The sequence below is a fragment of the Callithrix jacchus genome, chromosome 7 (genome assembly GCF_049354715.1).
Source record: "Callithrix jacchus isolate 240 chromosome 7, calJac240_pri, whole genome shotgun sequence".
NCBI lineage: Eukaryota > Metazoa > Chordata > Mammalia > Primates > Cebidae > Callithrix > Callithrix jacchus.
Window position 1 is genome coordinate 43918425 of NC_133508.1, and position 27874 is coordinate 43946298.

The window sequence follows — 27874 nt, forward strand, 5'->3', positions numbered from 1 at the left end:
GTTGCCCAGACTGGTCTCAAACTCCTGGCCTCAAGCAGTCCTCCCACCTTGACCTCCCAAAGTGCTGGGTTACATGTGTGAGCCACCGCAGCCAGCCATTGGTGTCTTTTAAATGAAGTATCTCTAAGTCTGCCACTCAGCCTTTACCGGTCACCTGCCTTCCTGATCCAAAGAAGCTTTTTTAGAAAAGAGTTGGCAAATATCTGAAAAATACCATTTGTGTTTAAGAGCCAGGAACAAAGCTGAGGTTTGAGGGCTGGTTCAGTGTGTCTGAAACTGCAAAACACCCAGTGGGGTTAGCTTCGCAGCATCCAACTTTTACCTCTGCTTGTGAATTCAGCATCAGCTGCTGTGGTCGGTGATAGCCATGACTAACTACAGTCTGTGTTTGGAGACCCACAGAGTCACAGGAACATCCCTATACTGGGGGCCAAGAGGATAGTGGCTGCTCCCCTGGCCCTGGTTTGCGGTGGAGGTCACCTGTCCAGAACCAGCGGTCCATGGGGGGCTCTGGGGCGGGGAGGTCAAGGTGTGTGCGAGGAAAGAGCCCCCATTTGGAGCTGGACACACCCAGGCTCTGGTTCTAGCTTTGCCACTAATTTCACCAAGTGACCTTGGATGTTATTTCATATTCTTGGTCCTCAATTCCCCATCCATAAAAAGCATGCCTCGGCCAGGGCTAGGGGCAAGGCCTAGAGCTGGCTCAACATGGGTTGCTCCCCACCAGTTCTCCCTCACGGGTCTCTCCGTGTCTTTTTCATTCTCCCATTTGCTCACCTTCCTCCTTCCCTCTTCTCCCTCCTGTTGGTCTCTCGACACCTCTGCTTTCTTACTGAGCACCCAAACTATTGTATTTTCCCTTTTCTTCTTTCTACCCCCTCCAACTCCTGTCCTTATCTTTAATCTGTGTGGAACACACAGCACCAACAACCCTGGTGTGGGCTTTAGAGCTGTGTGCCCACGCCGGGAGAGAGGGTGTTGGCCTCCCTCCTGCAATCACACACATGGGGGTGGCCTGGGACCGGGTACTCAGCACAGAGCAGGTGGCTGGCACCGCGGGAGATGGAATGTTCCACCCAAGTCCTCCCTTTGCCTGGCACCCCAAAGAGCTTGAGCTGTCCCCATAGTGAGTCACCAGAGAGCCTGGCCCAGCCTCGGCAGCTGGTGTGGGAGGGAGGAGGGGCCTCCCCAAGAAGGAATAGCAGAGCAGGGGGAGGCCACGGGGAGGAAGAAAACCCCCCACAGAGGGTGCTCTCCCCTCTGGCCCATCCTTCCCAGGGACACCTGCCCCCTCAAGGCAGCTGCCCCCTCTGTGTCCTGGCACAGGGATAGGAGATGGAGCGGCAGAGCCTGCCCTGGGCTTCTCAGCAGTGCAAAGCTCACAGCACATTCTGGAGTCAGCCAGCCCTGAGTCCAGGGCGCTGAGACCTTCTGTGGCATCGCCTGTGGCGTGAGGGGCAGCAGGACTCCTTCCAGGGCAGCAGGGAAGATTGGATGAGAGATCTGAGTTTAAAAGTGGGCAGCCCCCGCCCCCCTGGCACACAGCCAGCAGCACTAAGGGGAGCTCATCAACATCACCAGCACCCCTGCCCTGAGAAAGGGGCTCTGCACCAACAGGGAAGGTCTGGGTCTGCCCCCCGCCCCCGAGGGGCAGTGCAGGGACAGGCCTGGGCAGCCCCCTCACACCCACCTGCTCTCTGTCCTCTGCCTGCCTCCTGCCCCATCTGGCTGCTGCTCCGCCAGGACAGTCAGAGGTGTTGGGCCCTCCCAACTGGGTCATGGCGCTAGGCATGCCTGGGAGCAGAGGCCACGCCCCGTGCACGAGCTCTCGCATGTGGTGCACCAACTTCCTCTTGGGTGCTGTGGTCCCAAGGCTCGCACTTTGCAGCAGATATGTGACCTCGCCTTCCCCTGAATGCTTGGAAAATGGCCTTGTCTCCGGTTGTTCCCATTCAGGAGCAGGTACCAGGGTACTCCCGGGATCCGGTTTTCCAGGATGGGTTCTGTGTCTGATGGGTGGGCAGCCCCAGCTCCCCGGGCAGGGCTTAGGTCTAGTGTCCAGGGTTAATTATGTTAGCCTGTACCCCTGAGGCCCGAGTGCCCTCCTAGGAATTGGCCCCAAAGACACCCTGACCAACACAGCTCAGCCCTGTGTGGCTCCTTCTTGCTGCTCCTGGGCAGAATGGGCCTGGCACCTGGCAGAGGTGTCTGAACATGACACATTCTCCACTGGCTTCCGCTCTCATCCCTGGGGCAACGATGAGGGAGATGCCGGGAGATCGAGAGCCCTGTGGGGCCACTTCTGTCCCTCTGCAGGGGGCAGGGCTGGCAGCTCCTGGGGAGAGCCCTGCCCATCTTGTCTGCTCTTTCTGGGAAGCCCTGGCCTAGGGGTTCCCATCTCTGGGTGGAAGGCATGAAGTCCCCTGCCTTGAAGAGTGGTGGCGTGGGTCCCCGATCCCTTGTCTCTTCCCTCATCCTTGGGGCTGAGCATGAGGCAATGGTGGGGGATAAAGACCCCTCAGACCCCTTCCCCACCCTGCAACCCCTTACACAGCCCTGAGGTCACTGTGCCAGAGGGGAAGGCAAGGGGCTCCCTGGTGACTGGGGCTCCCTGCATCCCCTCACTCTCCTCCTCCACTTCCCCTTGGGAGGATATGGGTGCAGGGTATGGTCATGGAGGGAGTAGGTTGTAAGCCTCCTGGGGGACACATTTGTTTGTGTGTGTGTGTGTGTGTGTGTGTGTGTGTGTGTGTGTCTGTGTGTGTGGACGGCTGAAAGGAGGAGGCCAGAGGTCCTGGGCACGTGGTTTTGGGGAACTCAAAACCAGTGAGGGCTCCTGCTGCCACCACAGGGGACAGGCCCAGCCAGCGACTAAGTGAGCAGCCTGGGCAGCCCCTGACTCACTGCAGGCCATGCCATCTGTGCAGCGCTGGGGTCCCCACCACCCAATACCAAGTGAGTAGCCCTGCACAGCACCGTACCTTCCCCCTGTGGTCACTGAGAGGCAGGATGGAGCTGGCACTGGCATGTGAATTTTTGGGCTGTGATCTGTTTTTTGTTCATTGCAGCATTGGTTAGATGTGGATATGAACTGTCCTTGCAGCAGTCTAGACCTGCGGTGTTTGTAATCAGGGAGCAGACATTGAATGTGCTTTGAAGGGATTGAAATTTCTGGCCTGTGATCTTGGCAATTTTTAATGAGGCATTGATGTAATGTAACATCAAATGCTCCATTCGCCAGTCATGACCTTGGGCACTGTGGTTAAGTCTGGATGCTTCTGCTGTTGCCTGAACCGTGTGACATCTGTCACTGTGCCACTGGTCCCCTCGGCTCAGGCCTCAGGAGCTTGGAGGAGAGACTGAGGTTTCTCTGGGACAAAAACAGGGATCCCTGACTGTGAGCTCCAATATCTAGTAAGGTGCATGATTCTCCCTACATTTCTCTGGCTGCATCTGAGCCAAAGTCTCGATGGAGCTGTCGGGAAACTGGGTTATGCTGACCTCCCAAACCCTGCCCACCCTCTGGGGCATCGTTCTGACAAGTAGGCCTTTCTGCCAGATCCCCAGGATGACCCCCAGGCAGATGACCCCCTGGGGTCGTGACGCCTCCTGCACTCGGAGTCAGCAGCTGCCTTCGCCGCAGCATGTACTTTTTGCCATCATCCGTCCCTCTTCAGGAAAGGACTGGGCTCCTATGTGAGCGCCTGGCTCCTGGGTAAGAGGGGAAGTGTGTTGTGCAAGTGCCCTTCTGTGTCATGCGGTTTTGAGCAGTTACACCTCTTCCTGTCTCTGCTGGAGGCACAGTCACCGCTGCGGCTCCTCCAGGCTCTGGCCCTCAGAACAAACAGACCATGGTTTTGTGCCATGCAGTAGTCATGGCAGATACCTCAGGGGCTTGGCAGGCGGACCTCCAGGGTTCCAGAAGCAACATGCAAAATAGCATCAATTCAACAAGCAAATGCTGGAGTCCTCGCCCCAGGCCTTCTGGAAGACACCCAGGGCATCACACCCAGCCTGGATGAGCTCCCCTCCCTCCCTTCCGCCGTGTTCACTAGGCATTACCACATGCTGGGTACAGGAGCACATCCATGAATGAAAGAGATGAAGCTCCCCGCCCGGAGGCTGACCTCCCAGCAATCTTATGGGATATGGGTACAGAGGTGAATCTGGGGGAGACTCCATTGCTGGTGTTGGTGTTGCATCACTGACCTCCATGATGGCCTTCACGTGTCCACTGTGCCCCATCGTATTAGAGTTGGCCTTTTGAAAGCTGTGAGTCCAAGTCACCTGGCAATATATAAGGAATACAAGGTAACCATTCTTAAAACTTCAGGGATCTGCAGGCCAGCCTTCTGGAACCTTCTGGATTCAGGATTTGGATGCAGCCACAGAGAGCCTAAGCGCCACAGGTCCCACCGTGACACCTTGAGGTGTGGGCTCACAGTTGGGCGTGGCTGGTCACATCTATAAAAGATGAGCCTTTTCTGGGAAAGTGAAAAGACAGAGAAGCCTCCTGACAGGGAAGGAGACCAGGAGCCAGAAGAGCAGGTGTTATGGCAAGGCTGAGGACCTTCAAACACCAATTTTCCTGGAGGGCAAGACCGCTGCCTGGGACTCAGCTTCACCTCCCTTCGTGCAGATGGCACAGATGTCCAGGAGGCAGCTGTGGTCAGTGACTCCACAGGAAGCATGCCCAGACCTGGGGCCAGAGCCTTCCTTGCACCTGTGCCTGATGTGACACCAGGGCGGGGCACAGGCTAGTCCCAGCTCCTGCAGCCCCCATTGCTCACCCCTACCTGTTAACACACTGAGTCCTCCCTCATTATCATCCCATTTTACAGTCGGAGTAACCGACACTGGGAATGTTGAGAGAATTGCCCAAGGTCATTGACAAGCCCATGGCAGTGTTAGGGCACCAGCCAGTGCCAACTCCAAAGCCCAGATCGGAACCACTGACTGGCCTCACCTCCTTCCCAGGAGGCCAGACTGATCACCTCGGGTCACCCAAAGAGGGTGGAATAATGTCACCCACCAGTTCCCGATGAAGAGAGGGACTTGTGCAGTCGGCACTGACAGATTTCACCTTAAAGAGAGATCCCCGTTCCAGCCTCAAAGTACTAACATTGGATCGAGACTTCTCACTAAAGGAAGGTTTCGGCCAGCCCACATTTTCCTACTCCAGAATCTACAATAAAAAGACAGATAGGGCCTTTTGCAAGAACTGGAAGTAGGTTTCCAGGTACCCACTGGACTTATAATTCAGCGTTTATAAGTATGATCCTGGAGATTAAATCAAAGAAGAACTTGCTCCCTGGAGCCCTGAGGTTAAGTGCTGAGGCGAATTCTAAATAATGATGTTGCTGGCAGCCACAGTGAGCATTTATTTATCGTGCACTCACGTGGCATCTGGTTCCAGGTCACAGAGGCGCTGGGGTTGCCTGGTCCAGGTGGGGTGGCTGTTGCACATGCAGCAGGGTGGACTGGGGCGTGCACATCCCATGACCGTGGCAGAGGTTCCGGGGCAAGTCCCCTGTGACTGAGACATCTGCCCACTTCCTTAGGCCAAAGCGAGTCACATGGCTGCACAGGAGGACAAGGCCAGGAGTTCACCCCTTCAACGTGTGTGTATATATGTCTCTTTTTGCATATGTGTGTATGTATATGTGTATATGTGTGTGTATGTGTGTATGTGTATACATGTATACATGGAGGTGTGTATGCCTGTGTGTACATGTGTAGGTATGTATGTGTGTGTTTAGGTATGTGTACATGTGTAGGGGTATGTGTTTGTGTGTGTAGGTATGTGTATATGTATGCAGGGGAATCTGTGTATGTATGTGTGTGCATGTATGTAGGTGTGTGTGTATGTGTGTAAGTATATGTATGAGCATGTGTGTAGGTATGTGTGTGCATGTGTGTGTATGTATGTGCGTAGGTATGTATATCGGTGTGTGTGCATTTGTGTAGGGGGGTGTGTGTGTGTGTGAGTAGGTATGTGTGCGCAGGTGTGTGTGTGTTGAGGAGAGGCAGCAAAGTCACTTAGCAAAGGACATGGATGCTGGGAGAAGTGAGGCTTTGGGGTCAGTGACTCCACCTCCCACCCTCATACCCTCCCTGTGCAAATCAGGTGCCAGCTCTGTCAACCAGAACATCTGGGTAACCATAACAGGTTGTCCCCCACCAGGTCAGATCAGAAAGTGTCTTCTATTTTGTATCTCTGTCCTTGTCTCCAGAACTCAGTCCTGACCTTTCTTGTAGTTTCTTCGCTGAAGCCACTCATTCGTTTCCTTCTCACCTGGGTGCACTGACTTCTTTCCATCTGTGCAAACAGCTCAAGTGGCTCTGACAGGGTACAGAGTCCGTCTTTGATGCTGCCGCTGAGGGAATCAGGGACGGAGCCACCAAAGCTCCTACTCAGCCCTCCCAGGGCAGATTTGCCCCCCAACTAATAGTCATTGACCATTAGCTCCAACAGAGAAATTGTGGTCCAAAGTCCCCCATTCTGCAGATGAAGAAACTGAGGCCCCAAGAGAGGCCCTCGCCTTGGTTGGCTGTGCCCAGAGAGTTTTGCTCCATTTGTCCATTTTGTCTGGGGCTGCTCCTCCTTGTGTGCCCTTGCCTAGAATCATGTATGGGTCAACCTTTTCCAAAAAACTGCCAATGCTGGCTGGGTGCAGTGGCTCAGGCCTGTAATCCCAGCCCTTTGGGAGGCTGAGGCAGGCGGATGACTTGAGCCCAGGAGTTCGAGACCAGCCTTGGCTGCAGAGTAAGGCCTCGTCTCTATAAAAATACAAAAATTAGCCAGGCTCAGTGGTGTACATCTGCGGTGCCAGCTACTTGGGAGGCTGAGGTAGAAGGATTGTTCGAGCCCCATAGGTTGGGGCTGCAGTGAACCGTGATCATGCCACTGCACTCCAGCCTGGGGAACAGAGTAAGACCCTGTCTCAGAAAAGAAAGAGGGGCATGGGGCAGCATGGGGATGGAACTGCCAGCCCTAAATCTTATGACCCAGGGTTGCTCCAGGAGCCAGAGTCCCAAAAAGGGGCCCTGTGGAACCTTCCATCAGTCCCTGAAAGAGCCTCACCAGCGACACCTTCCTGGGGTTGTGGCTTTGATGACAGTGCAAGGCCCCCAGGATTCCTTTCTGTGTTCAAATAAACTGGCTTCCTGTCCTCTCAACAACGCTGCATTCAGAGCCCAAACTGGCAACATATTTGGCCTTTCTAGAAAAGCTGCAGTTGAGAAAACACTCCCACTGGGAGGTCATGTGGGAAGCAGATATTCACACAGCCTCAAAGAACCTTCCCTATGATTCCTGGTTAATCACGAAAAAGATTTTTCATGTCTGCCCTGGCGGACACCACCTTAACCAATTGGCCAGACCCAATTTTGCCCTCGATGGACAAACTCACTTGTTCACCCCTGCCTGGATCGCCCTAAAAAAGTTCAGCCAAACTGAATCCCGAAGCTGCAATCAGACAAATCCAAACCGAGGGACTGTCTGCAGGACAGATGACCTGAACTTTCAAAAACGGTCAGTGACATAAAAAACAAAAATGAAAAAAATGGGGATTGCTTCTGGACTGAGAGAGATAAGAGAGAATAACCAACGCCACTGTGAGCCTTGAATGGATCCCAGAGTTTTGTAAAACTATAGGAGTTATTTTGGAATAATTGGGAACACCGAATAGAGGATCAGGTGATATTAAACTAAGTATCTTAGGGACAATGCTGGTGGTGTGCTTTAGACAAAATTCTCAAATGAGTGCTGCGTATTGAGGGGTGGAGCTCAGGGGATTGCAACACACTTTCAAACTGTTCAGAGAAAAGTGTGTGTATGTGTCCATCTGCGTATGCATACCTGTGGCTGCAGGCTGGAAAGCTGGCTGCTAGCACAGATACAGCCTGACCTCGGGGTCAGCACTTCTCGGAGTCGAGAGGGGTAGGGATTGGGACAGGTGGCCTCCCAAGGACGTCTCCCTTAGTGGCCAGCGGTGCTGCTTGTCCCTGCACCTGTAGCTGCCCTGAGCACCCCCACTGGACACAGCAGGCATTGCACCCTCCGGAAAAAAGCTGCCCTTGTTCCACATGCAAGCCCTGTCCCCAGCACCGCGGGCTGTGCTACCTGCAGTCACGCAGACCGCGAGCCCCGGCCACCTCTCTAGTGCCCTCTGTCCTCCGGCCTTCAGCAGACTGGGTCACAGAGGCATCCCCCCAGTCATCCATTCATTCATTCACTCAACAAATACCTGTTCTGTGTTTACAAGGTGCCAGGTACCGCTGGGAAAACAGCAGACAAAACTCCCTGCTTTCCTGGAGCAGGCATCTTGGTCGGCAGACAGCATAAGCAAGAAGAGTAGGTGGAGGTGAAGGCATGTGAACAGGTGACAGGCACTGGGGAGAAACGGCCCAGGGGAGGGCCAGGGAGCGTGGGGGAGAGGGGACTGCGAAGCAAGGGAGATGTCCAGGGAAGACCTCCATGAGAAGGTGACCTTGGCATAAAGAGGCCAGCGTGGGAGGGGCTCAGGCAGACCGTGGGGGGTCAGAAGCTGAATGGGGACAGGAGGAGGGCATGAAGCCCTGAGGCAGGAGTGAGTCTGCTGTGTTCACAGACCTCCAGGGAGCCAGTGCGGCAGGTGCCAGTGCGTGAGGGGCTCAGCAGGGATTTGTGACTAGCAAGGTCGTGGCGCCACTGTTGAGACTGGACTCTGACTCTGAGTAGATTACAAGCCCTTGGGAGGTTTTGAGCAAAGTAAGGACATGATCTGACTTATGTTCTGGGACGATCACCCTGGTCCCGTAGAGTCAGGTGGCAGGGATGGAGGTGGGCGTGGGGAACGCTGTGAGGAGCAGCTCGAGAGCCAGCAGCAGCCTGGGTCAGGAAGGAGAACAGGAGAGGCACAGGCCCCAACCCAGGGACAGATTGGGTGTGGGAGGTGGGACATGGGAGAAAGGAAGGAGTCAGGGTGATGCCCGGGAGTGGGACTGACACCTGGGAGGATGGGGAGCTCTTTACTCAGCTGGGGCCACCCTGGGAAGAACTGGGCTGGGTGTGAGGGCCGTCAGGAGCTCAGTGTCTGATTGGGAATCTGAGGCACGCATTCCCTACCCTCGTAGTTGAGCTGCACAAGCCGGGAACACACAGCTCTGGGGTTCAGGGGAGTGGTAGGGGGTGAGGGGTCTGCAGCAGAGCGGTGGGGTTCAGAGCCACAAGACGGAAAATCTGAGAGGGGCTTCATGCGGATGGAAAAGAAGAGGTTCAAGGCCTGAGCAAGGGCAGCCACTGGGGGACAGAGATGAGCAGGAAGAAGCCCAGGAGACTGAAAAGGAGGGATGAGAGGGGCATGGAGTTCTGGGAGCTGGGGAAGCCACAGGCAGCACCTCCGTCACCCCATACAATGGCCACCTCTGGACCTAGCAATGAAGAGGTTACCCACAGACTTGGCAAGCGGAGCTCCCACCGAGTGGTGAGGGCAAAGACTGACCAGTGTCGGTTTATGAGCTGGAAGGAGAGGAGTCTCACAAGTGAAGGAAACTTTGAGGAATTTCCTTGTGAATGGAAGGCGAGAAACAGTGGAGAAGAAAGTGGCTCTAAGAAACTGTGCTTTTTAGGCTGGCCGCAGTGGCTCATGCCTGGAATCTCAGCACTTAGGGAGGCGAGGCAGGTGGATCGCTTGAGGTTGGGAGTTCAAAACCAACCTGGCCAATATGGTGACAACTCATCTCTACTAAAAATACAAAAATTAGCCGGGTGTGGTGGCAAACAGTTTGTGATCCTAGCTACTCAGGAGGCTGAGGCAGGAGAATCACCTGAACCCAGGAGGCAGAGGTTGCAGTGAGCCAAGATTTCACCACTGCACTCCAGCCTGGACAACAGAGTGAGACTCTGTCTCAAAAAAAAAAAAAGAAAGAAAGAAACTGTGCTTTTTGTTTTCTCTGGGAAAAATAATAACTCATTGAGTGCAGCTAGCAGTGCCTTCTGAAGAAGGAGGAATGGGCTTGGGGTGCCCTTGAGTGTATGTGGGGCTGGGAGTGACCACGTGGCCATGGACACTGTAGGGACGGTTCCTGGGTAGCCACAGGAGGGAAGGCAGGCTTCTGGTTGCTTGTGTTTTCTTGGGGCTGGGAAGCAGCAGTGGCATATGAGGGTGGAGTGGGAGGGGAGGAGCAGCGAAGTGTCCCCTGAGCCTGGGAGAGAGGACGACTTAGAGTGGACGCCCACAGACTTTCTCTGTAAAGGACCAGATAGTAAATATTTTAGCCTTTACCAGCCAGGCAGTCTCTGTTGCAGCTCCTCAGCCCTGCCTTTGTGGCTCAGAAGCAGCCCAAGAGGATTCTTAACCAAATGGCCATGGAGGTGTTCCAATAAAACTTTATTTTCAAAACTAGGCAGCAGGCTGGCTCTGGCCTGCTTAGACTCCTGGCCCTTGACCTCACCTCCAGGCCAGGGGTTTTCAAAGCGGGTCTCTGGGCCAGCAGCATCAGCCTTACCTGGGACTTGTGAGAAATGCAGATGCTTGGGCCCCACCCCGCATCTGTGGAGCCAGTGACTCAGTCCCTTCACTGTTTCCAACCCAAGTTGAGTTTGTGATTCTGGAATTCTGGAAGTTAGCTCAGCAGCTAAACCCAAGAGACAGTGAGTTGGTGGGGGCAGGGAGAGGCAGGCTACATGCCCTGTTAAAGGCACAGGCTTCCTAGCCCCCAGCCCCAGCTCCTTCTGCACCGCCTGTGTGATTCCCAGCCCCCAGCCCCAGCTCCTTCTGCAGGCCTGTGTGAGGACATCCCACCTCCCGTAGGCCAGGTTTGTTTACACAGCCTCCATGGGGGGGCTCCCTGGGGACAGACCATGGTGAGGACTCTGCTCTCAGCAGGCCTGTGCCTGACGCTGTGCAGAGCCCTCCCCTTTACAGCCCTGGTTTCCTGTCCATGACCCTTAGCTGCCCAGGGGAGCCCAGGGGCAGGGGCTCCTTGGCTTGTCGGGGCAATCTCCCATGGCACTGGGCTCAGCCAGTGTTTCGTATGTGAAGAAATGCACTGTCCTCTGATGGAAAGCACAGCATCTATGGGAGTTTAACAACAGCTTTTTAATGACTTTAGTGAGATGATTTGATCTCCTGCCGCTGAGTCATCTAAGAGCAAAATGCGTGAGCTGCTAATGTGCTCAAAGAGAGATTGCCCTTGAGGCCCCTCCAGCCCCCCAGTGCTGCAGGGATTTAGTCACCCCAGAGCCAGGTAACCTCGGCCTCGCAAAGCTCTGGAACTACAGGCATGAGCCACTGTACCTGACCTGAATGAGGGTCGTTAAGAATAAAATTCCAGGGGATCATCTCACCAAGCCCCACCGCTTTTGAGGTTAGCATAGCACTGCATCTTCTCCTCGTCCTCTGTCCCTGTTTCCGGTTTTGGTTTTGGTTTTGGTTTTGGTTTTCTTGAAACAGTCTCAGTCCATCACCCAGGCTGGAGTGTGGTAGTGCAATTATGGCTCACGGCAGCTTCGACCTCCGAGGCTCAAGTGAGCCTCCCACCTCAGCCTCCTGAGTAGCTGGGAGTATGGACATGCGACACCATGCCCAGCTAAATTTTTTTTTTTTTTTTTTTTTTTTTTTTTTTGTAGAGACTGGGTGTCTACAAAAAAATGTCTCTATGTTGCCCAGGCTGGTTTCAAACTCCTGCACACAAGTGATCCTCCTGCCTCGGCCTCCCAAAGTACCGGGATTCCAGGCTGGCCCCAGTTTTCCAGCAGGTCTGCACATGTGCTCACACCCTGCACTCAGAGGAGACCTCCACTGTTAGGGGGACCTAAACCCACGCTGCCTAGACCCCAGGGACAGAGGCCATTTGTGAGTCCCTCCCTTACTTTGCTTTTCTTCTGAGGAAGCTGCTTCCCGGTGATGGGAGGCCACTGTTCTGCGGAGGAAAAAGTGGGAAAAACAAAGCCAGTCAGCCGCTGGACTAAGTGTGTCAGGTTTCCCACAATTTCGTGGCTTGTTGTGGATGGGTGGGGCTGTGTTTTGAGCCTGGGGCATCCCTTTGCCTGCGGGTGCAGGACCAGGTGATTTTGGATCAGAGGCCCTTGTCCTTCCAGAAGCCAAACCCTGTTCTAAGCGTGAGGGTGCAGCAGTGAGCAAGACCCACCAAACCACCACCCTCCTGGAACGCACCCCACAGAGAGGGAACAGGGACACCAAGACCTGTGTGCAGGCAGCAAAGGTGTGGTGTCAGCTGGGGAGCAACTGGGACCCCTGAGCCCCACAGTAGGGGCTCATGGCGCTGAGAAGCACTGCCGCAAGAGCGCAGCCGGTAGGAGGAGCCACCAGTGCCAGGTTCACAGACAGTGTGAGCTCGGCCTGCTGGGAAGGCCAGGGGCTGGGCTGAGGGCCAGGAGGCAGAGCATGGGGGACTGAGGGGCTGTGCCTGGGACGGGGAGGAAAGGGCCTCGGACCAGATTCACTTTTGAAATAGAACCCAACAGCAGCCAGCCAGGTGGAGCAAGGCATGCAGGGCTGAGAGGGTGCAGGGGGCGAGGAGGAGCCACTAGGACGGGACCCAGGGGTTCAGGTGAAAGACAGCGGTGGCTCAGCCCAAGGGGTGGCAGCGGTGAGGTGGGTGGACGGCTGGATGCTGGCAGCCATCCTCATAATTGATGCTGCTGTAACAGCTCATCACAAACCCCGCAGCTTCAAATAGTCCAGTGTAGGATCTCCTGGTTCCCGTGGGTCAGGCGTTGGGGCAGGGCTCAGTCTGCTGCTTTGGGACTGCTGAGCTGCAATCAAGGTGCTGGCCAGGATGGGCTCACCTTGGAAACTTCTGGTAGAAAAGGATCCACTTCCAGGCTCTCTTGGTCATTTGAAGTCTCTTTTCTTTGGCTGTTGGGCTGAGGGCTCAGCTTCTCACCAGCTGTTGACCTGAGGCTGCCCTTAGTTCCTGCCCCACGGGCCTCTCCAACACAACACCTTGCTTTATCAGAGCCAGGACGGACAGTCTCTAGCAAGACAGTAGTGACAGTCTGCCCATTACGTTTTCCATGGTCTGCTGGTTAGAAGGACTGGCTAGGTCCAGCCCACACTCCAGGGTGGGGATGGCCCAAGGACAGGAATCCCAGGAGCTGGGGACTTCAGTGGCATCTGACAAGCTGCCTGACTTAGGAGCTCAATGACAGCGCCAGGAAGCTGCAGTGGGCTGGAGTCAGGGCAAGGGACAGCAGGGCAGTCAGGAGCTCAGAATACACAGATGCCCCCGGGGCAGTCTCTTCTGCACCTGGGGGCAGCAGAACCTACACCTGGGGTTTCTGAACAACAGTTGTGGCGGTATGGAAGGACCCCCATGACATACAGCGTGGAGTGTGGCATGAAGGAATGTGGAAACCCTTCTCATGGTGGTCTGCACCTCAGCCCCTCCTGAGCCCATGGGCCAACCTGCCTGCTGCCTTCCTGCCTGCCTGCCTGCCTGCCTGTCTGTCTGTCTGCTGAGGGCTCCCTGATTCCCTGAACCCAGACAGCCTCCTGGGCCTTTGTGATCCCAGGGCCTCCAGCCAAACCTGGTTGATATTTTTTAACCACCACCCTCTTCCCCTCCCTTATTTTGCTTTTCTTCCAGAATTGTCCCACTGTAAAAACTTGAGCAGGTCTGGACAAGTGAGGCTGGCTCCATGTATCCAGAATCGACAACAGGCTCCCCGGCTCGGCTCTCCCTGCGGCAGACAGGCTCTCCCGGGATGATCTACAGGTGATCCCCACCCCTCACCCAGGCCACCTCCCAGGGTTCATCCTGCCTTGAGAAGGGGTTCCCAAACCACTGTCCTCCCCTCTGGAGGAGGGAGGGCCCAAGCAGGACCCACAGGCTTCTGCCTGCCACGGGCTGCAAAGTGCACGCCGGCAAGCGTTTTCTCCAAGAAAGGAGCAGGGGCTTTAAAGACCCAAGTGGGAGAGAAAAAAACAAAACTTCTCTGGGGGGTTTGAGCCAGAGTAGACTCCTTTCTTGTCCCTGACCCTTTCCAAATATCTTGTTCAAGGGTAACAGAGGCCTGAGGGTGAGTGCACGTTCAGGGCCGATGCCGGCATTCTTTTCTTCTCACTTCATACTCTGCCGCTCCAGTGATGTGGCCCCGCCAGTTTCTCCTTAGGATCACGACCTTGCAGGCCTTTGGGGAACCATGTCTGCCCTTTTCCCAACACCAGAGGGAGTTGGGGTGGCCAGATGTTCCCGGGCACCCTGAGCCCCTCCTTGAGGAACTCACTTCCACCTGCATCCATGGCTGTTTCTGTCTGCACCATAATCAGCCCTGAACAGCCGAGGAGGGCGTTCAGTGAGAGCTGAGGCTCTGGGGACAGAGCATAGACCCCATGAAAGACGAGCACACAGGCAGGACCCCAGCAGCCCATCGATCTTGGGCAGCTGGACCTTTTGGGATCATCGTTAGGGCCTGAGCCAGGGCCCATGTCTGAGACAGCCAGGGAAAGGCCGTGTCTGTCCTAAAAAGAGCCCAGCAGGCACGTGCGGGTTTGCCAGCACATGGGTTCTCGGCGTGTCTGGGTTGGAGGGTTTTCAGCCATTGCCTGCAAGCATATTGCAAAGCAAGTCCTGCAGCATGTTCAATCCAAACTGACCCTCACCCGGAGGTTCTCCATGGAAAATAGGGCCAGGCAGGAAGGAGCCCTTGTGTCCAGGAAACTGGCTCCAGGGTGGCCACTGGGTGGCGCTGCTGCAGAGCGTTTAGCACCCACCGCGCATCCTCGGAGACCATCCTGAGCAGGGGGCCGGCAGGGGCCTGGGGGACATGGGACGTTGGTGGTGCTTTCTGAGCTGCACCTGCTGGGGTTGATGCCAACTATGGACTCTCTCTCTTCTCTCCCTTTCTCCTTTTTCTCTTTCCTCCACTGCTGTCCGAAGTACTCGGTATGGAAGTCCCAAAAGACAGCTCCAGTTTTACAGGTAAAAACAGTCTTCATTCTCCCTAAAACTCCAGCGAGCCCAATGGCCAGGGAGTGGGTGGGAGGACGGCAGCCTTGCCAAGCAGGGCGTGCTGGTGTTTTCTCTGAAGCCAAAGCCCCCTGAGACCCCCAGGCTCTGCTTATCACCTCTGTGCCTACCCACAATGTCCTGTGCAATGTCCTGATGGAAAATGGAAAGTCGGGTTAATTGTATGTGTTAATCTACCATAAGTTTGCTTTGATTTGAGCAAATGGGCTTCTGATGACTGCCAAGCTCTCAGCCAAAGCTACCGTTAAAGCGTCACTCATCAGGCAGTGAGGGAGACACCTTCCTGTGGTCGCCGGCTAGTGCTTCTTCTGTTATCAGAATACAGGATGTGGTGAGCCCATCCGTTCTCGCTTTGCTTGTGGGTTTGAACTATCTGGAACTCACAGAGCTCCTCAGGCTCATCGAAGGCTAGTGCCTTCTGGGAGTGTGCAGTACTGATAGGACTTGGATCAGTGACATCTTTCTAATGTGTTTCTCTATTGGTAAATTAACAAACCGGGCACATTCACCTGGCAAGAGACTGTGCCCCAGCAGGACGTGGCATCAAGATGCCAGGCTTAGGGCCCCTCAGGGTGCTCTCGGGCAGACCCGTTCCTCCCTCTGGGCTGCCTCTCCCTCACCTGTAAGGCAGAGGATGCATGTTCTTGGTGCAGCCTCCAACCCTAGGAAGTAAAATGGCAGGACTGCCTGGAATCTGTGGGGCTGCTGTCTCCCCATGCCTCGGGACTGTTTGGGGAATCAGCACAGCTTCTGGCAGCAGGCGCCTAGTATGCGTTGCTTCATCTTGGCATTCAGGCTGGGAGGTCTCTCTGCGCGGACCCGGACATCTCCTGGTGACAGTGCTCTGGGGTTGGTGCCGATGTGCAGGGCAGTGAGCATGAGGATGGCAATGGATTTCCATGTGGCTTTTCTCTCACGTTTCCCCCCCCACCCCCTCCTCGACAGCTCAGCACCTCTGATGGGACCCTGGACCTGGGTGCTTAAGCTGATCTGTGCCCTTGGGAGGTTCTGCTCCTTACAGGGAGCTCTGCAGACATGGCCAACTCTTTGATTCTACTGATATTTGGGTAGATAAGATTTTACCTTAAATAGTTAAATCTGAACTTGTGCTTGCAAATGCTTCGCCAGGATGAAATGTTTGTTTTGTGATGCATGTTTGCGTGGTGTAACATATCCTAATGAATAGACGCCACTCATCCCAGGGGATTTCATCCGTGAAATGAAACATGTACCTGAACTGCATCCTCAGAGAGCCCTGGGCAGCCTCAGCCCTCAGAAGGAAGGGGTGAGGTCCGATGTGCAGGCAGGAAAATCCCAGGTGCAGACCAACCAGTTCAGAGGGTCCACCCACAGCCACAGACCGGCCAGCTCAGAGGCAGGAAAATCCCAGGTGCAGACCAACCAGTTCAGAGGGTCCACCCACAGCCACAGACCGGCCAGCTCAGAGGGCCCACCTCCAGGAGGGGCTGAGTAAATTGTCCAGTGTGACCAAGTTGAAGTGAGAGCCTTCCAGCCCCATACGACAACCGTCAGAATCCCACAGGCTCAACATGTGGTCCTCCACCGGGAGCCCTGTGCATGGGAACCTTCATTTACAGGTGGCTCTGGGCCCCAAGGACAAGGTCTGAAGCTCACCCTCTAGGCTCTCAGCCCCACATGCCCGTGTCCACAGGCTCTGGCATTTCTGCCTCTTGGATCTCTAGGGGTTCACTTGTGTGTCTGTCTATTGTGGGGGCTCTGGAGATGACCTGTAAGGGCTGGGGTCTTTGTTCACAGGCTGGGGGCCACTCCTAATGGGGCACCCTCATCACACCAAGCATGCCACGAAACATGGCTGGTGGATGGTTCTTTCCATTACTTAGGCCTGGCCCTCTCACAGGGCAGAGGCGCTCCAGGCACACATCCTGCCCCCATGCAGCCCCCAGGCAAGGAATCAAGACAGGACACTGTGCCCGTCAGCTGTCCACCCAGTGCTGCATGACAAACAGCTCCAAAACTCAGTGCCATGCAGCAATCAGCGTCTCTTCCTTGCTTCTCTGTCTGCGGGTTAACCAGGAGCTCATGTAAGCTGGTTCAGCTGGGTTTGTCTCCAGGCTGCAGGTTGGATCCCCTCGCCCTCCATCTTCCCATCCTTCTTAACCGGGGCCTGTCCCAGGCATGCACCTCCTACAGCAGAAGTGCCAGAGAAAAGGCAGAAACATGCAGGGTCTAAGGCCTGTGGTTGGGTCGGAGTGCTGTCGTCTCTGCTCATATGCTTTTGACCAAAGTAAGTCTCATGAACCAGCCCAAAGTCAAGGGGCTGGAAACATATTGCCCCCCACCAGCGGGAGGAGCTATAAAGTCACACTGCAAAGGGCGTAGATACAGAGAGGGGTGAAGGATTGGGAGCAATACTTCCATGCACCCGAGGTCTTAGATCACTCTGATGATCTCCAGAAGGCAAAACACGTCATGGGAGAGGCCCAAAGAGCCTCTGGGGTCTGAGGAAGGAGTGGCCACAGCCAGCCGAGAGCCAGGAAGGCTTCGTGGAGAAGGCAGCATGGGCTTGATCTGAACCTTGAAGGCTGTGCAGGATTCAACACGGAGACTGGGAAGCACCTTCCCATAGATACAACAGCCCGAGCCCCAGCTCAGAGGTGTCCACAGAGAACAGGAAATGACAGTTACCCAGCCTGGGCCATCAGGGACATGATAGAGAACGAGGAGAGGCAGACTACAGAGGTGGATGTTGGTGGGGGCCTCAAATGCCAAGCTACAGGGCTCGGATGCATTCAGAGGGCACTGGGGAGCCATCTATGGTGTTTGAGCAGGGCAGGAGTCAGAGATCTGCTCTGGGAAGGAAGCCCGGTAGCAGGAAGTAAGACGGGAGAGAGGCGGATGCAAGGAGACTGATGTCCAGGAAAGGTGCAGAAGGACTGAGCTACCGGAACTGCAGAGAGAATGAAGGGGTACAGGACCTGAGAAAAGGACATCGCAACCACCGGGCTGGCCGCTGATGGGCAGATGCTGAGACAGAGAGGGCCAGAGAGGAGCAGCAGACCCAGGGAAAGAGAGGGCCTCTTTCGGAGCATGTGAGGTGCAGGCCACCCCGACCAGGGTGACATGAGGAACTCACAGAGTGGGCTTGGGCCTTTGGGGGCAGTCCATCCAATTCAGTCGCCAAGCCCTTCCCAGCTAGTCACCCACAGCCAGACACCTCTGGACTCCGCATCCTTTCCCAGCCTCCCACTTCATTTACCTTTCACCCTGCATCTAGGGTGCTGATTTCCTGTCCCGCACCTTCCCCCATGGCAGCCACCACTCTTTGCTCATTTGTCATGGGGGGAGATAGTTCTGCCTCCATTCAAAATCCCACATTCATTGTTTCAATTTATCAGCCAGAAGATGATGTCCTGCTGGGACTTTGCTGGCATCCTGTGACACACAGTGACCCTAGGGGTTGTGACCCTGGGGTTGCGGCTCAGCACTTAGCCTCATCCCAGAGCTCAGCCTTGTTTGGCGTGGTCTCAAAGTATTTCCCAAACGCCAGGTCAGGACATGTGCTGTGGAGAAGGGCTCCTCTGTCTCTGCCTGGAGTAAGCAGCAGTGTGGCATCCACATAGCAGGTTCTGGGGCCCTCCTGCCATGTATGGTACTGGCAGTATCAGATATGCCAATCTGGGGTGTGCCCTGGTGAGGAGAGGAAGAATGTCCTCGTGAGCTGAACAGAGGCCTCTGCAGACGCCCTTGGGCTGTGAGTGGTGGTCCCATACCACGAAGCCCCCAGCCACCCTGCTGCACAGTTTAGAATTGAGTGGGGTGCAGAAGCTGCAGGCTCTGTGTCCCACGCTAAAGTACCAAAGAGTAAGTCCTGCCCCTTTTGACCTGTGGGTCCAAGGCTTTGTGTTTCTGGCACACAGGGTTGGTGGAGGCAGCAAGGGTAGGCCTGAGGGACTGGCAGGACCCCCACCTTGGCCTGTACCCCAACTCTGCACACTAGGAGTGGGCCTTGCCAGGTTGGGGGACTGGCAGGAACCCCCGCCTTGGGCTGCACCCCAACTCTGCGCACCAGGAGGGGGCTTTGCCAGGTTGCAGCACGGAACTGCACTTTCCGAGCTTTTAGGGGAAGAGGCGCTCATGAATAATTCAGCCTCTTTCGCTGAGATGAAAACGCCCTAATAGAACTAATGGACTCGCTGCCTCAAAACACGACTCTGGTGGGACTCATCTCATTCACCAATTGCTTCTGACGTCCTGCAGTGACACTCCCTAATGAAAAAGCTGCGTGCCAGATCCTTAGAGCGTCTAGTGATCCCTAATAAACTAGACTGTGGCCTTTTTAACAAGCAGACGCCCCCAGGAAGGCAGGTGAGTCCTCCCTTCAGCCCCAGGACTGGATGCAGCCGCTACCTTCCCAGGGGAGGTGCTGCTCGGGGGTTCGAATCCCCGGGAATGAGAATAAGAGGAGACAATATTTTGGGATGCTTTTGGCTAATCTGAAATTAGACCCTCTGTGTTTTTTCAAAGCAGAAGACCTCAAAAAAGAGACAGCCCGAGGTAAACCTGGAATGACTGTGATGGATGGGGTGGTGGGCGGTGGCTTCAGCCGGGCAGCATCTCTCGCTTGAGCCTGCTTGCAGCCCAGACCTGCCCCAGGCTGGCTGTTTCCCCGTCTGCTGGAGACTCAGCCATCTAGCTCCCACCTCGTTGTATTCACCGTTGATTAAGATTTAGCATTTTCCAATTTTGCCCAGAGCGCGGTCGGGGAGGTTCGGTCTTGTCTGTGCAGGAAGCACGTGCCAAGGGAGCCGGGGGTGCTTGTTTGGGCGTCGGTTTGCTGATTGTCCTTGGGCGCAAATTCCTTTGTGTTTGCACTGATGCAATGCCGTGCATTGTAGAGCCGCACCCCGGAATGGTAGCAGCTCCCCTTCAGTTTCCGCTTTTGAGAACTTTGGTTGGGCTCTCTGCTCTCTGGACAGGTGTCACCATGCAGAAGTGACAGTCCGGATTCCTTCTCAGTCTCACAATTTGTGCTTTCTTGGCTTTCAGTAAACAAAACGATTCAGAAATTCCAGGTAGAGGAGTCTGAGAGGAGGTAGTGATTCCTACTGACTTAATGAGGTCAACATCTTTCTTTCATTTTTCCGTGTCACAGTGTTAATTCACCTGAATCCCCCTGGGCCTCTGATCTACAGGAATAGATCTGCACAGGGCAGGCCCAGCCCAGGAAAGAACTTGTAGCGGCCACATAATTAGCCATGGCTATTGAGGAGGGGCTCATTTTGCTTGGTACCAGGATGGTGAGGGAGTGTCAGGGCTCAGAGACCCTCACTCTGGAAAGAAGCTGGATTCTGGGATATTTTGAATCAGGTCAGGGGTCACTGCACTCTTGAGTTCAGGAAAAGTGGGGTTCCCGAGGCAGGCACCCGGCACTGGGGCCACTTCCTCCTCCCTGCAGTGTCTCACGGGGGCCCTTCATCCAGGGACCTGATGCTGTTAGAGTCACCTTCGCTGAAAACCAGGAATGGAACCCCGGTGTGAGAGAGTCCAGAGGAGCCGGCCTTTGTCCTCTGTTCCCGGGCACCGCTGGTAATGGGCAGAGCCTCTTGGCCTTTGGCATGCACACATCTTTCTTCCCCCGTGGCAGCCCTCCCAGAGTCATGACCTCTCAGGACCACGGGGAGCCCCCACTGTGCAGGAGGATGCAAGTCCTGGTGTGGGAGCCCCACACATACAAGAGAGGGCCACTTGCAAAGAGCCGGTGGGCCTGAGGCAGGAAGCCAGTCCCACCCCCACCAACTGCCGCCCGGCACTGCCAGGAAATGCCCAGGTGGAGCCCTGGTTGGCCTTTTGGAGCCTGGGCATTGGTTACTCCCACCCACATCCCCAAACTTGGCCCCTCACCATCTTGCCGGGAAGGTGCACATTCTCTGCAGGAGGGGGTGATTATTCACCTCTGTGTTCTCTCCCTTAAGCATTTTCTGGGGAGATTTGGTATCTGTGTGGCTCACTCCTCTAACTCAAGCCTGTGGTCACAAGTTCCTTCCAGCCTTCCTGCTGGCCCCTGGTGGTGGAGTTTTCTCTCCATGGCATTTATCATAATTGGTGTCATCCCACACCCCCTACAAGACTCGCTCCTGGCAGCTTCACCAGCTCCCACCCGGTTATCCAAAGTGTCATCTCACACAGCCCACAGCAGCCTGGTACAACAGGCGTTGTACCCACCTCATAGATGTGGAGGCTGAAGCTGGAAGTGGTCAAGGTACCTGCCTGGGTCACGCCATGAGCAGATGACAACCAGAGCTGCCTCTGTCCAGAAGCTGGGCACTCAGCCACCCTGTCCTCCTGCCCTAGGGCCTTGGCTGTATTTCCAGGTCCAAACCAGACCCGGGTTGCTTTTTGTGGGTAATATCTTAAAAGCTAATGGCTATTGATCTCAGCCTCATCGGGCCAGGCAGGGAGCTTGCACGTCTGAGGCTGGACCTGCCTTTCAGAAAGAGCCCTGCGGCTGCAGCCTGCCCAATTGGCCTTCTTTCTAAACACAGACCTCAGGGAAGCAAGGGCTGGCCTCCATTTGCCCCACACAGGGCTGGCCGCAGGCCACACAGCCACCTCAGAAGCAGCTGCCTGCCGTGCACATGGAGGGAAGGGAGTGGCCACCAGCAGGCAGGGAGGGGGAGCTGGAGCTGCTGCCTGTGGGTTCCCAGAGCCTCACTTCCTAAGATGAGCCTGTCCTGGAGTCTGGGCCTCTCTGCCCTCCAGAGCTATTCTCCCAGAAGGCAAGGCTTTCCATGCCAGGGCACCCTGCCTGCTCTAACATCCAGAGGTCCCACAGCCAACACCCCTCCCAGCATGGAAATGAGCAGTGGTGAATGCAAGTCCTGGTGTGGGAACCCCCCAGCAAGAGAGGGAGAGACCTGCAGAGAGCCCCTGGGCCTGAGGCAGGAAGCCAGCCACGCCCTGGTTGGCCTTTTGGAGCCTGGGCCTTGGTTGTTGTTCTACAAGTATCTGACCCCCTCCTCTGTGCACGAGGGGCGCTCCCGTGGGCACTGAGCAGGCAGCAGTGGCAGCAGGCAGAAGGGTCCCTGCCCTCCTGGACCCAACTTTCAGGGGAGTGAATTCAGCACACAAGACAACTAGAAAGGAATCTGCAAGGTGGATGCTGACAAGCACCATGGAGACAGTTCACAACAGGAAAGAGGCACGTGGCATGGTGTGCATGAGGCAGAGGGTAGGATGGGAAATGCAGGACCCCCTGGGGGCCATGCCCATCAGACAGAGGTGCAGGCTGGAAGTGACTGGCATGGCAGGCTGCCCAAGAACAGCTGGTTGCCAGCCTTCAGGGTGGGTGCCATCCAGCCCTGACTAGGGTGGTGAGGCCAAGGCCTGTGTGGACATTGCTCCCCATCTCCCTGTGTGGACATTGCCCCCGTCTCGGGGGCTCCTTGCCCTCTGGTCTCTCTTTAGCTCCTCTCGGAGCCCACCTTCCCTACCTCAATTGCATGTTCATGCCACAGGCATTTGCAGGCTCCACTCTGCGCCAGGCCTCATGCTGGGTGCGACAGGGCAGACATGAAGGATCCCTGCAAGTAAGATACAGATGAATACCTGCAGAAAAATCTCTGTGAAAGGGGCAGCTGAGGGGCTCCTGGAGGTCAACCCCCTCCCTGGGTGCACGTGTAGACAGAGCAGCGAAAGGTCAACAGGCTGCTCACCCGTTCTGGAAGGACCCTGTCACATGGGGCTCGTTGCAAACTCCTGCCCCTTGTGGCTCCTTCATTAGGCCTCTGGAGCACACCCCAGGAAGGGCCTGGCCTGGGGCAACTCCAAGACATCTCAGCCCCCATCAAGGGCCATGCCAAAGTCTCTGTAGCTGCCTCAGCCCCCAGAATAGCCCTCCCAGCTCCTTCCCAAGGATAATTGGACTTTTCCTCTCTGGGGCAGAAGGTGGGGACAGTGCTGGCTCCTCTCCAGCTCCCAGGCCAGGTTCCAGGATCCCAGTCTTCAGCTGGCCCAGCTGAAATGGTGACTTCCCCTCTGCACCTTCTCTCCCTGGTGACAATGCTGGGCTGCAGTGCAGGCCCCGTGGGCCATGATGAAGGCTTCGGTCAGGTGGGGCGAGGGTCACTGGACTGTGGACCTCCTTTGTATGGAGCCTGCCTCCATGTCCTCATTGCCCTGTCACAGACTGCAGGGTGAGGACTCACAGTCCCCTTCACTGGTCCACTCACTGTTGTGTATGTGAATTAACACCAGTGGATGTGTTCTGGATGCACGTTTCTCCCTTGACCTTTTAGTTGTCCACCATCTCTTAGGGCTCACTGCACGTCTGTCTGTGTTGAAATGCCTCATTCTTGACAGCAGCACAAATTCCCACTATGTGGATGGACTGTCACTTAGGTAACCAGTTTCCCTACTGATGGACATTTATGTTGCTTTAGCTTATAAGAATGCACATCCATTATTTAGGCTATTTACCCATGGTTCTTCACATAGAAACTTTGAAACTCCCCTGTCACAACTAAGCCTCTTTTCCCAACCAACTCTCCCCTGCAACCTGCTTAAATGCATTCTGCTCAGTCTTTCTATTGCAAAAAGCATGAAGCCCAAAGATGGTGCAGTAATGCTTTCAACAAGCAAGGATGTGTTGTATAGTATCACAACACATTTTCCTTTACAAGGCCAGGAACAAATAGGACCTTCCCGGGTTAGGGCCACCTGGCATGCAGGGGTGAGGTGCCTTCCTAGTATAATTACAGGAGAGTTTATTTCAGCAACAGGTGTGTGCTGGACTGCTTTCCCAGGGACAGCTCTTGACCCAGTTTTACCCTGGGAACCACCTCAAGAGAGCCCTGTAATATGGCACTGCAGTCACCACGGAACAGCAGCCCTGGTCTTCAGCGTTTGGGAGGGCTCAGGCTCTGCATGCTGTCTGTGCTCCCGTTTTCGTTTGGACACTTGAGGTGCAGCTGTCCTGCCTGGAAGCCAGTTTTGCCTGTGCTTGTCTCATGGTTGCAGGGGGCAGAGGAGGGCAGCTTAGCTGGAGTTCCCGGCAAGCACTGCTTTGCGGACTGGGAATCTCATGCCAAGAGGTGTTTGCATCCAGGGGCCAGGTCATACTCCTAGACACCAAGACCTTCTGGTGGCGGCGCTAGTTAGAGGATGTTTTGCTGCAGCTGCCCCCTGCCCCAGGCCCAGCCATCCAGGCTGGGGCATGCGGGACATTGGCACACTGTCTAACTCATCACTGTCTGGACAGCGGCGGCTCCCAGGCCAGGCGGCACCATGCTGTCCATGACATACAGTGAGAGTCTGCGGAGCGTGAGCAGCAGGTGCCACTCTGAATGGGCCCTGCACCCTGTCCGCCAGACCGACATGCTGGAACTGCAGCGTCTGCGGGAGGTGCGGGCGGCAGCCCAGGCCAGGAACATGGAGAGCTTCCTCCGCATGCACGGCCTCTCCCTGGACGGCTGCACTGCCCAGCGCACAGGCATGAAGTATCGGTAAGGGCCGGGCAGGGGGGTGGGGTGGGAAGTCTGATTTCAGCCATATAAAAACATATAAAAGGGCCTGGCACAGTGGCTCACGCCTGTAATCCCAGCACTTTGGGAGGCTGAGGCAGGTGGATCACCTGAGATCAGGAATTCGAGACCAGCCTGGCCAACACAGTGAAACCCCATCTCTACTGAAAATACAAAAATTAGCTGGATGTGGTAGTACATGCCTGTAGTCTTAGCTACTCAAGAGGCTGAGGCAGGAGGCAGGAGAAATGTTTAAACTCAGGAGGCTGAGGTTGCAGTGAGCCAAGATCACACCACTGCACTCCAGCCTGGGTGACAGGAGTGAGACACTGTCTCAACAACATCAAAATGTATCAAAGAAGAAAATGAGGCAAGGCACAGTGGCTCACGCCTGTAATCCCAACACTTTGGGAGGCCGAGGTGGGTGGATTGCTTGAGCCCAGGAGTTTGAGACCAGCCTAGGCAACATGGCAAACCCATCTCTACCCTAAAATATAAAGAAATTAGCTGGGCGTGGTGGCATGCACCTGTAGTCCCAGCTACTTGAGAGGCAAAGGTGGGAGGATAACCTGAGCCCAAAGACACTGAGGCTTCAGTAAGCTGTGATTGCACCACTGCATTCCAGCCTGAGCAACAAAGTGAAAAGTGAGACCCTGTCTCAATAAAATTAAATAAAAAGTGCCATAATCCTATCCTATCAAAAGATAAGCCCTATTAAGAGTTTGGGGGCAGGCGCAATGGCTCACACCTATAATCCCAGCACTTTGGGAGGCCAAGGTAAGCTGATCACTTGAGGTCAGGACTTTGAGACCAGCCTGGCCAACATGGTGTAACCCCATCTCTACTAAAAATACGAAAATGAGGCAGTCGTAGTGCTGTGCACCTTTAGTCCCAGCTACTTGGGAGGCTGAGGCAGGAAGATTGCTTGAACCTGGTAGACAAATGTTGCAGTGAGCAGAGATCGCACCACTGCACTCCAGCCTGGGTGACAGAGGGAGACTCTGTCGCACAAAAAAAAAGAGAGTTTGGTAAATTCTCCCTGGGATAAAAATGTGTGGGGGATGTTTCTCCATGGGGAAAAAAAAATGTGTTTCTGGGTGTTGGAGACCCTAATCTAAGTGATAGGCACCTAGGTCTTTTCTTGGAACCTCCAAAGGACATTCTTTTTACTGCTCGCGTCGTTGAATTCAGCACGTCGGACAGCGCTCTGCTAGCCGTGGTTCTCTGGCTGTTTTTCTTTTCTGAATCCCTGTAGGTTGCAAATTGACAGCTGTATCTTCTATGCTGCTCAGGAACAAGCCCCTGTGAGAGCCAGTCAGCCAAAGGGCTCTCTCCCCACCCAGTCCTTGTAGAGTTGCCAGTTAAATTTGAATTACAGGTAAACAACAAATAAATTTTTAGTATAAATATGTTCCTTGCAATATTTGGGATATATTTATACTAAAAAGTTACTCATTGTTTATCTGAACTTCAGATGTAACTGGGCATCCTGTGTTTCATCTGTCAACCCTAAATCTCTGGCTTCCGTCTGAGACAGGCCCCTGGGATTATCTGCGTGCTCTCTGCAGAGTGGAGTGGAGGCCAGGACTGTTCCTTTCATGTTTTCTCCTGTGCGCAGTGTGTTTGGTCCTTCAGCCCGTTGTTTGAGGTGTGTGGTTGTTACTTTAAAGAAACAAAACACTTCTGACTGGGCGTGGTGGCTCACCCCTGTAATTCCAGCACTTTGGGAGGTCAGGTGTTTAGAACAGACTGACTAACCTGGTGAAACCCCATCTCTAAAAAAATAAATAAATAAACATTTTTAAAATAAAGAAAACACTTCTCCTGTGAGTCCATTAGATGGCAGAGTTTTTCAGGCTTTGTATCCTAAATCCAGTTGTAAAGGAAGGACAAAGGGTCTGCTAGTTTGGCCACAGCTGACCTCCTCGTTCTGCTGGAAATTTCTTAAGAAGGAGACGCTGTGCATTCATGAGGGGCTAGTCATTGATGTCTTTTGTTTATTCAGTAAATGTTTGTCAAGAGTCTACTTGGCACCAGTCGCTGGGCCAGATCCTGGAGCTGCTGCACAAACAAAATCAACCAGGTCTCCACCCTCATGGCAGCCATGACCGGGGGTGGGGTGGGGGGGTGCAGAGAAGCAGCAAGCACCCACGGAGATAAGTTCCAGCAATGGCCACTTGCCAAGGCAGCAAAGCAGGACAATGCAATAAAGAGAGAACAGGGAGGTCGAGGGGGAGCGCTCTGAGAGAGGGGTCATCTGAAGATGTGGAGAACATTCTCTTGGAGAACATTCCAAGAGAAGAGGGGTCTGGAATGGACCCTTCTCCATGTTTCAGGAGCTAAAAGAAGGCCCAGGTGGCTGCGCTGGAGGGAGGAGGGTAGAGGACACGAGGTGATCAGGCAGGGAGGGGCCAGACCCCATCCTCCAAACTCTGGGAAAATCTCAGCTCCCTCTGATGTGGACAGGATTTGTGATGGAGGAGAGTTGAGTGGGTTGAATCAAGACACAAAATTCACATTCATCCGAAGCCTCAGAATATGACATTAGGCTGGGTGTGGTGGCTCATGCCTCTATCCCAGCACTTTGGGAGGCAGCCTGAGCAGCATGGCGAAACCCCATCTCTAAAAGCAATCAAAAAATTAGCCAGGCATAGTGACACATGCCTGTGGTTCCAGCTACACAGGAGGCTGAGGTGGGAGGATCACCTGAGCCCAGGACTTCAAGACTACAGTGAGCCCTGTTTGTGCCACTGCACTCTAGCCTCTGGAAAATACACCAGAGGTATTTTCCATTTTACATCTGCCATGCAGAAAAGTGGGTGCCGTGCAGAGAGTAGCCGCTGGTCCTTTTGTTACTTGGGCATGTAAAGTTGGGGTTTTCCTTTTGACTTAGTTTTAGGAAATCAGTGGGAATTGGCAGCAGAGTGAGACTCTGTCTCAAAAAAAAAAAAAAAAGAATGTGACATTATTTGGAAATATGGTCACTGATATAATTAGTTAAGATGGGGCAATGGGGCCATTTGAGATTAGAATGGACCCTAAATGCTATGATTGGTGTCCTTATAAGAAGGTTGTGTGGTGACAGAGAGTGGAGCGACGCGTCCACAACCCAAGGAACTTCACATCTTGGTGTTACCAGTGGAGGGTGTCCAGGTTCCTGGCATCTTGAACAAAGAATTGGGCAAAACACACATACAAAGCAAGGAAAGAATGAAGCAACAAAAGCAGCCGAGTGTGGTGGCTCAAGCCTGTAATCCCCACAGTTTGGGAGGCCAAAGCTGGTGGATCATATGAGGCCAAGAGTTCAAGAGCAGCCTGAGCATCATGGCAAAACCCCATCTCTATTTAAAATACAAAAATTAGCAGGACGTGGTGGTGGCTCACACCTGCAGTCC

The 27874-nt window shown here is 54.6% G+C and overlaps 2 protein-coding genes across 7 annotated transcripts in view; both read left to right on the forward strand.

Annotated features, from left to right (window-relative positions):
• Positions 1–27874, forward strand: part of KCNAB2 (voltage-gated potassium channel subunit beta-2) — a 110129-nt gene that overhangs the window by 31237 nt on the left and 51018 nt on the right. For 2 of the 6 annotated variants that reach the window (XM_035307538.3, XM_035307541.3), the window contains exons 2-4: positions 8268–8384; positions 13597–13725; positions 14890–14931. In XM_035307538.3, the coding sequence (XP_035163429.1) occupies positions 13649–13725; positions 14890–14931 (119 nt within the window). In that variant the 5' untranslated portion in view covers positions 8268–8384; positions 13597–13648. The remainder of the gene's footprint in view (positions 1–8267; positions 8385–13596; positions 13726–14889; positions 14932–27874) is intronic. The other 4 variants (XM_035307537.3, XM_035307540.3, XM_078330232.1 and 1 more) reach the window with 2 other exon arrangements.
• On the forward strand, positions 19257–26087 carry LOC128928314 (uncharacterized). The gene is made up of 4 exons (XM_078330235.1): positions 19257–19515; positions 24218–24461; positions 25735–25857; positions 25954–26087. Exons 1-3 carry the CDS (start codon positions 19356–19358, stop codon positions 25829–25831), a joined length of 501 nt encoding a protein of 166 aa, XP_078186361.1. The 5' UTR covers positions 19257–19355; the 3' UTR covers positions 25832–25857; positions 25954–26087.

What these genes read in the sequence shown, in the direction of transcription:
- LOC128928314 (XM_078330235.1), top strand. Translation starts at nt 19,356, where the DNA reads ATGCAGCCGCTACCTTCCCAGGGGAGGTGCTGCTCGGGGGTTCGAATC. An exon ending in CAAAAAAGAGACAGCCCGAG is followed by an intron (nt 19,516 to 24,217) that starts GTAAACCTGGAA and finishes CTGTCTGGACAG; the next exon opens with CGGCGGCTCCCAGGCCAGGC. An exon ending in CGCACAGGCATGAAGTATCG is followed by an intron (nt 24,462 to 25,734) that starts GTAAGGGCCGGG and finishes GAATCCCTGTAG; the next exon opens with GTTGCAAATTGACAGCTGTA.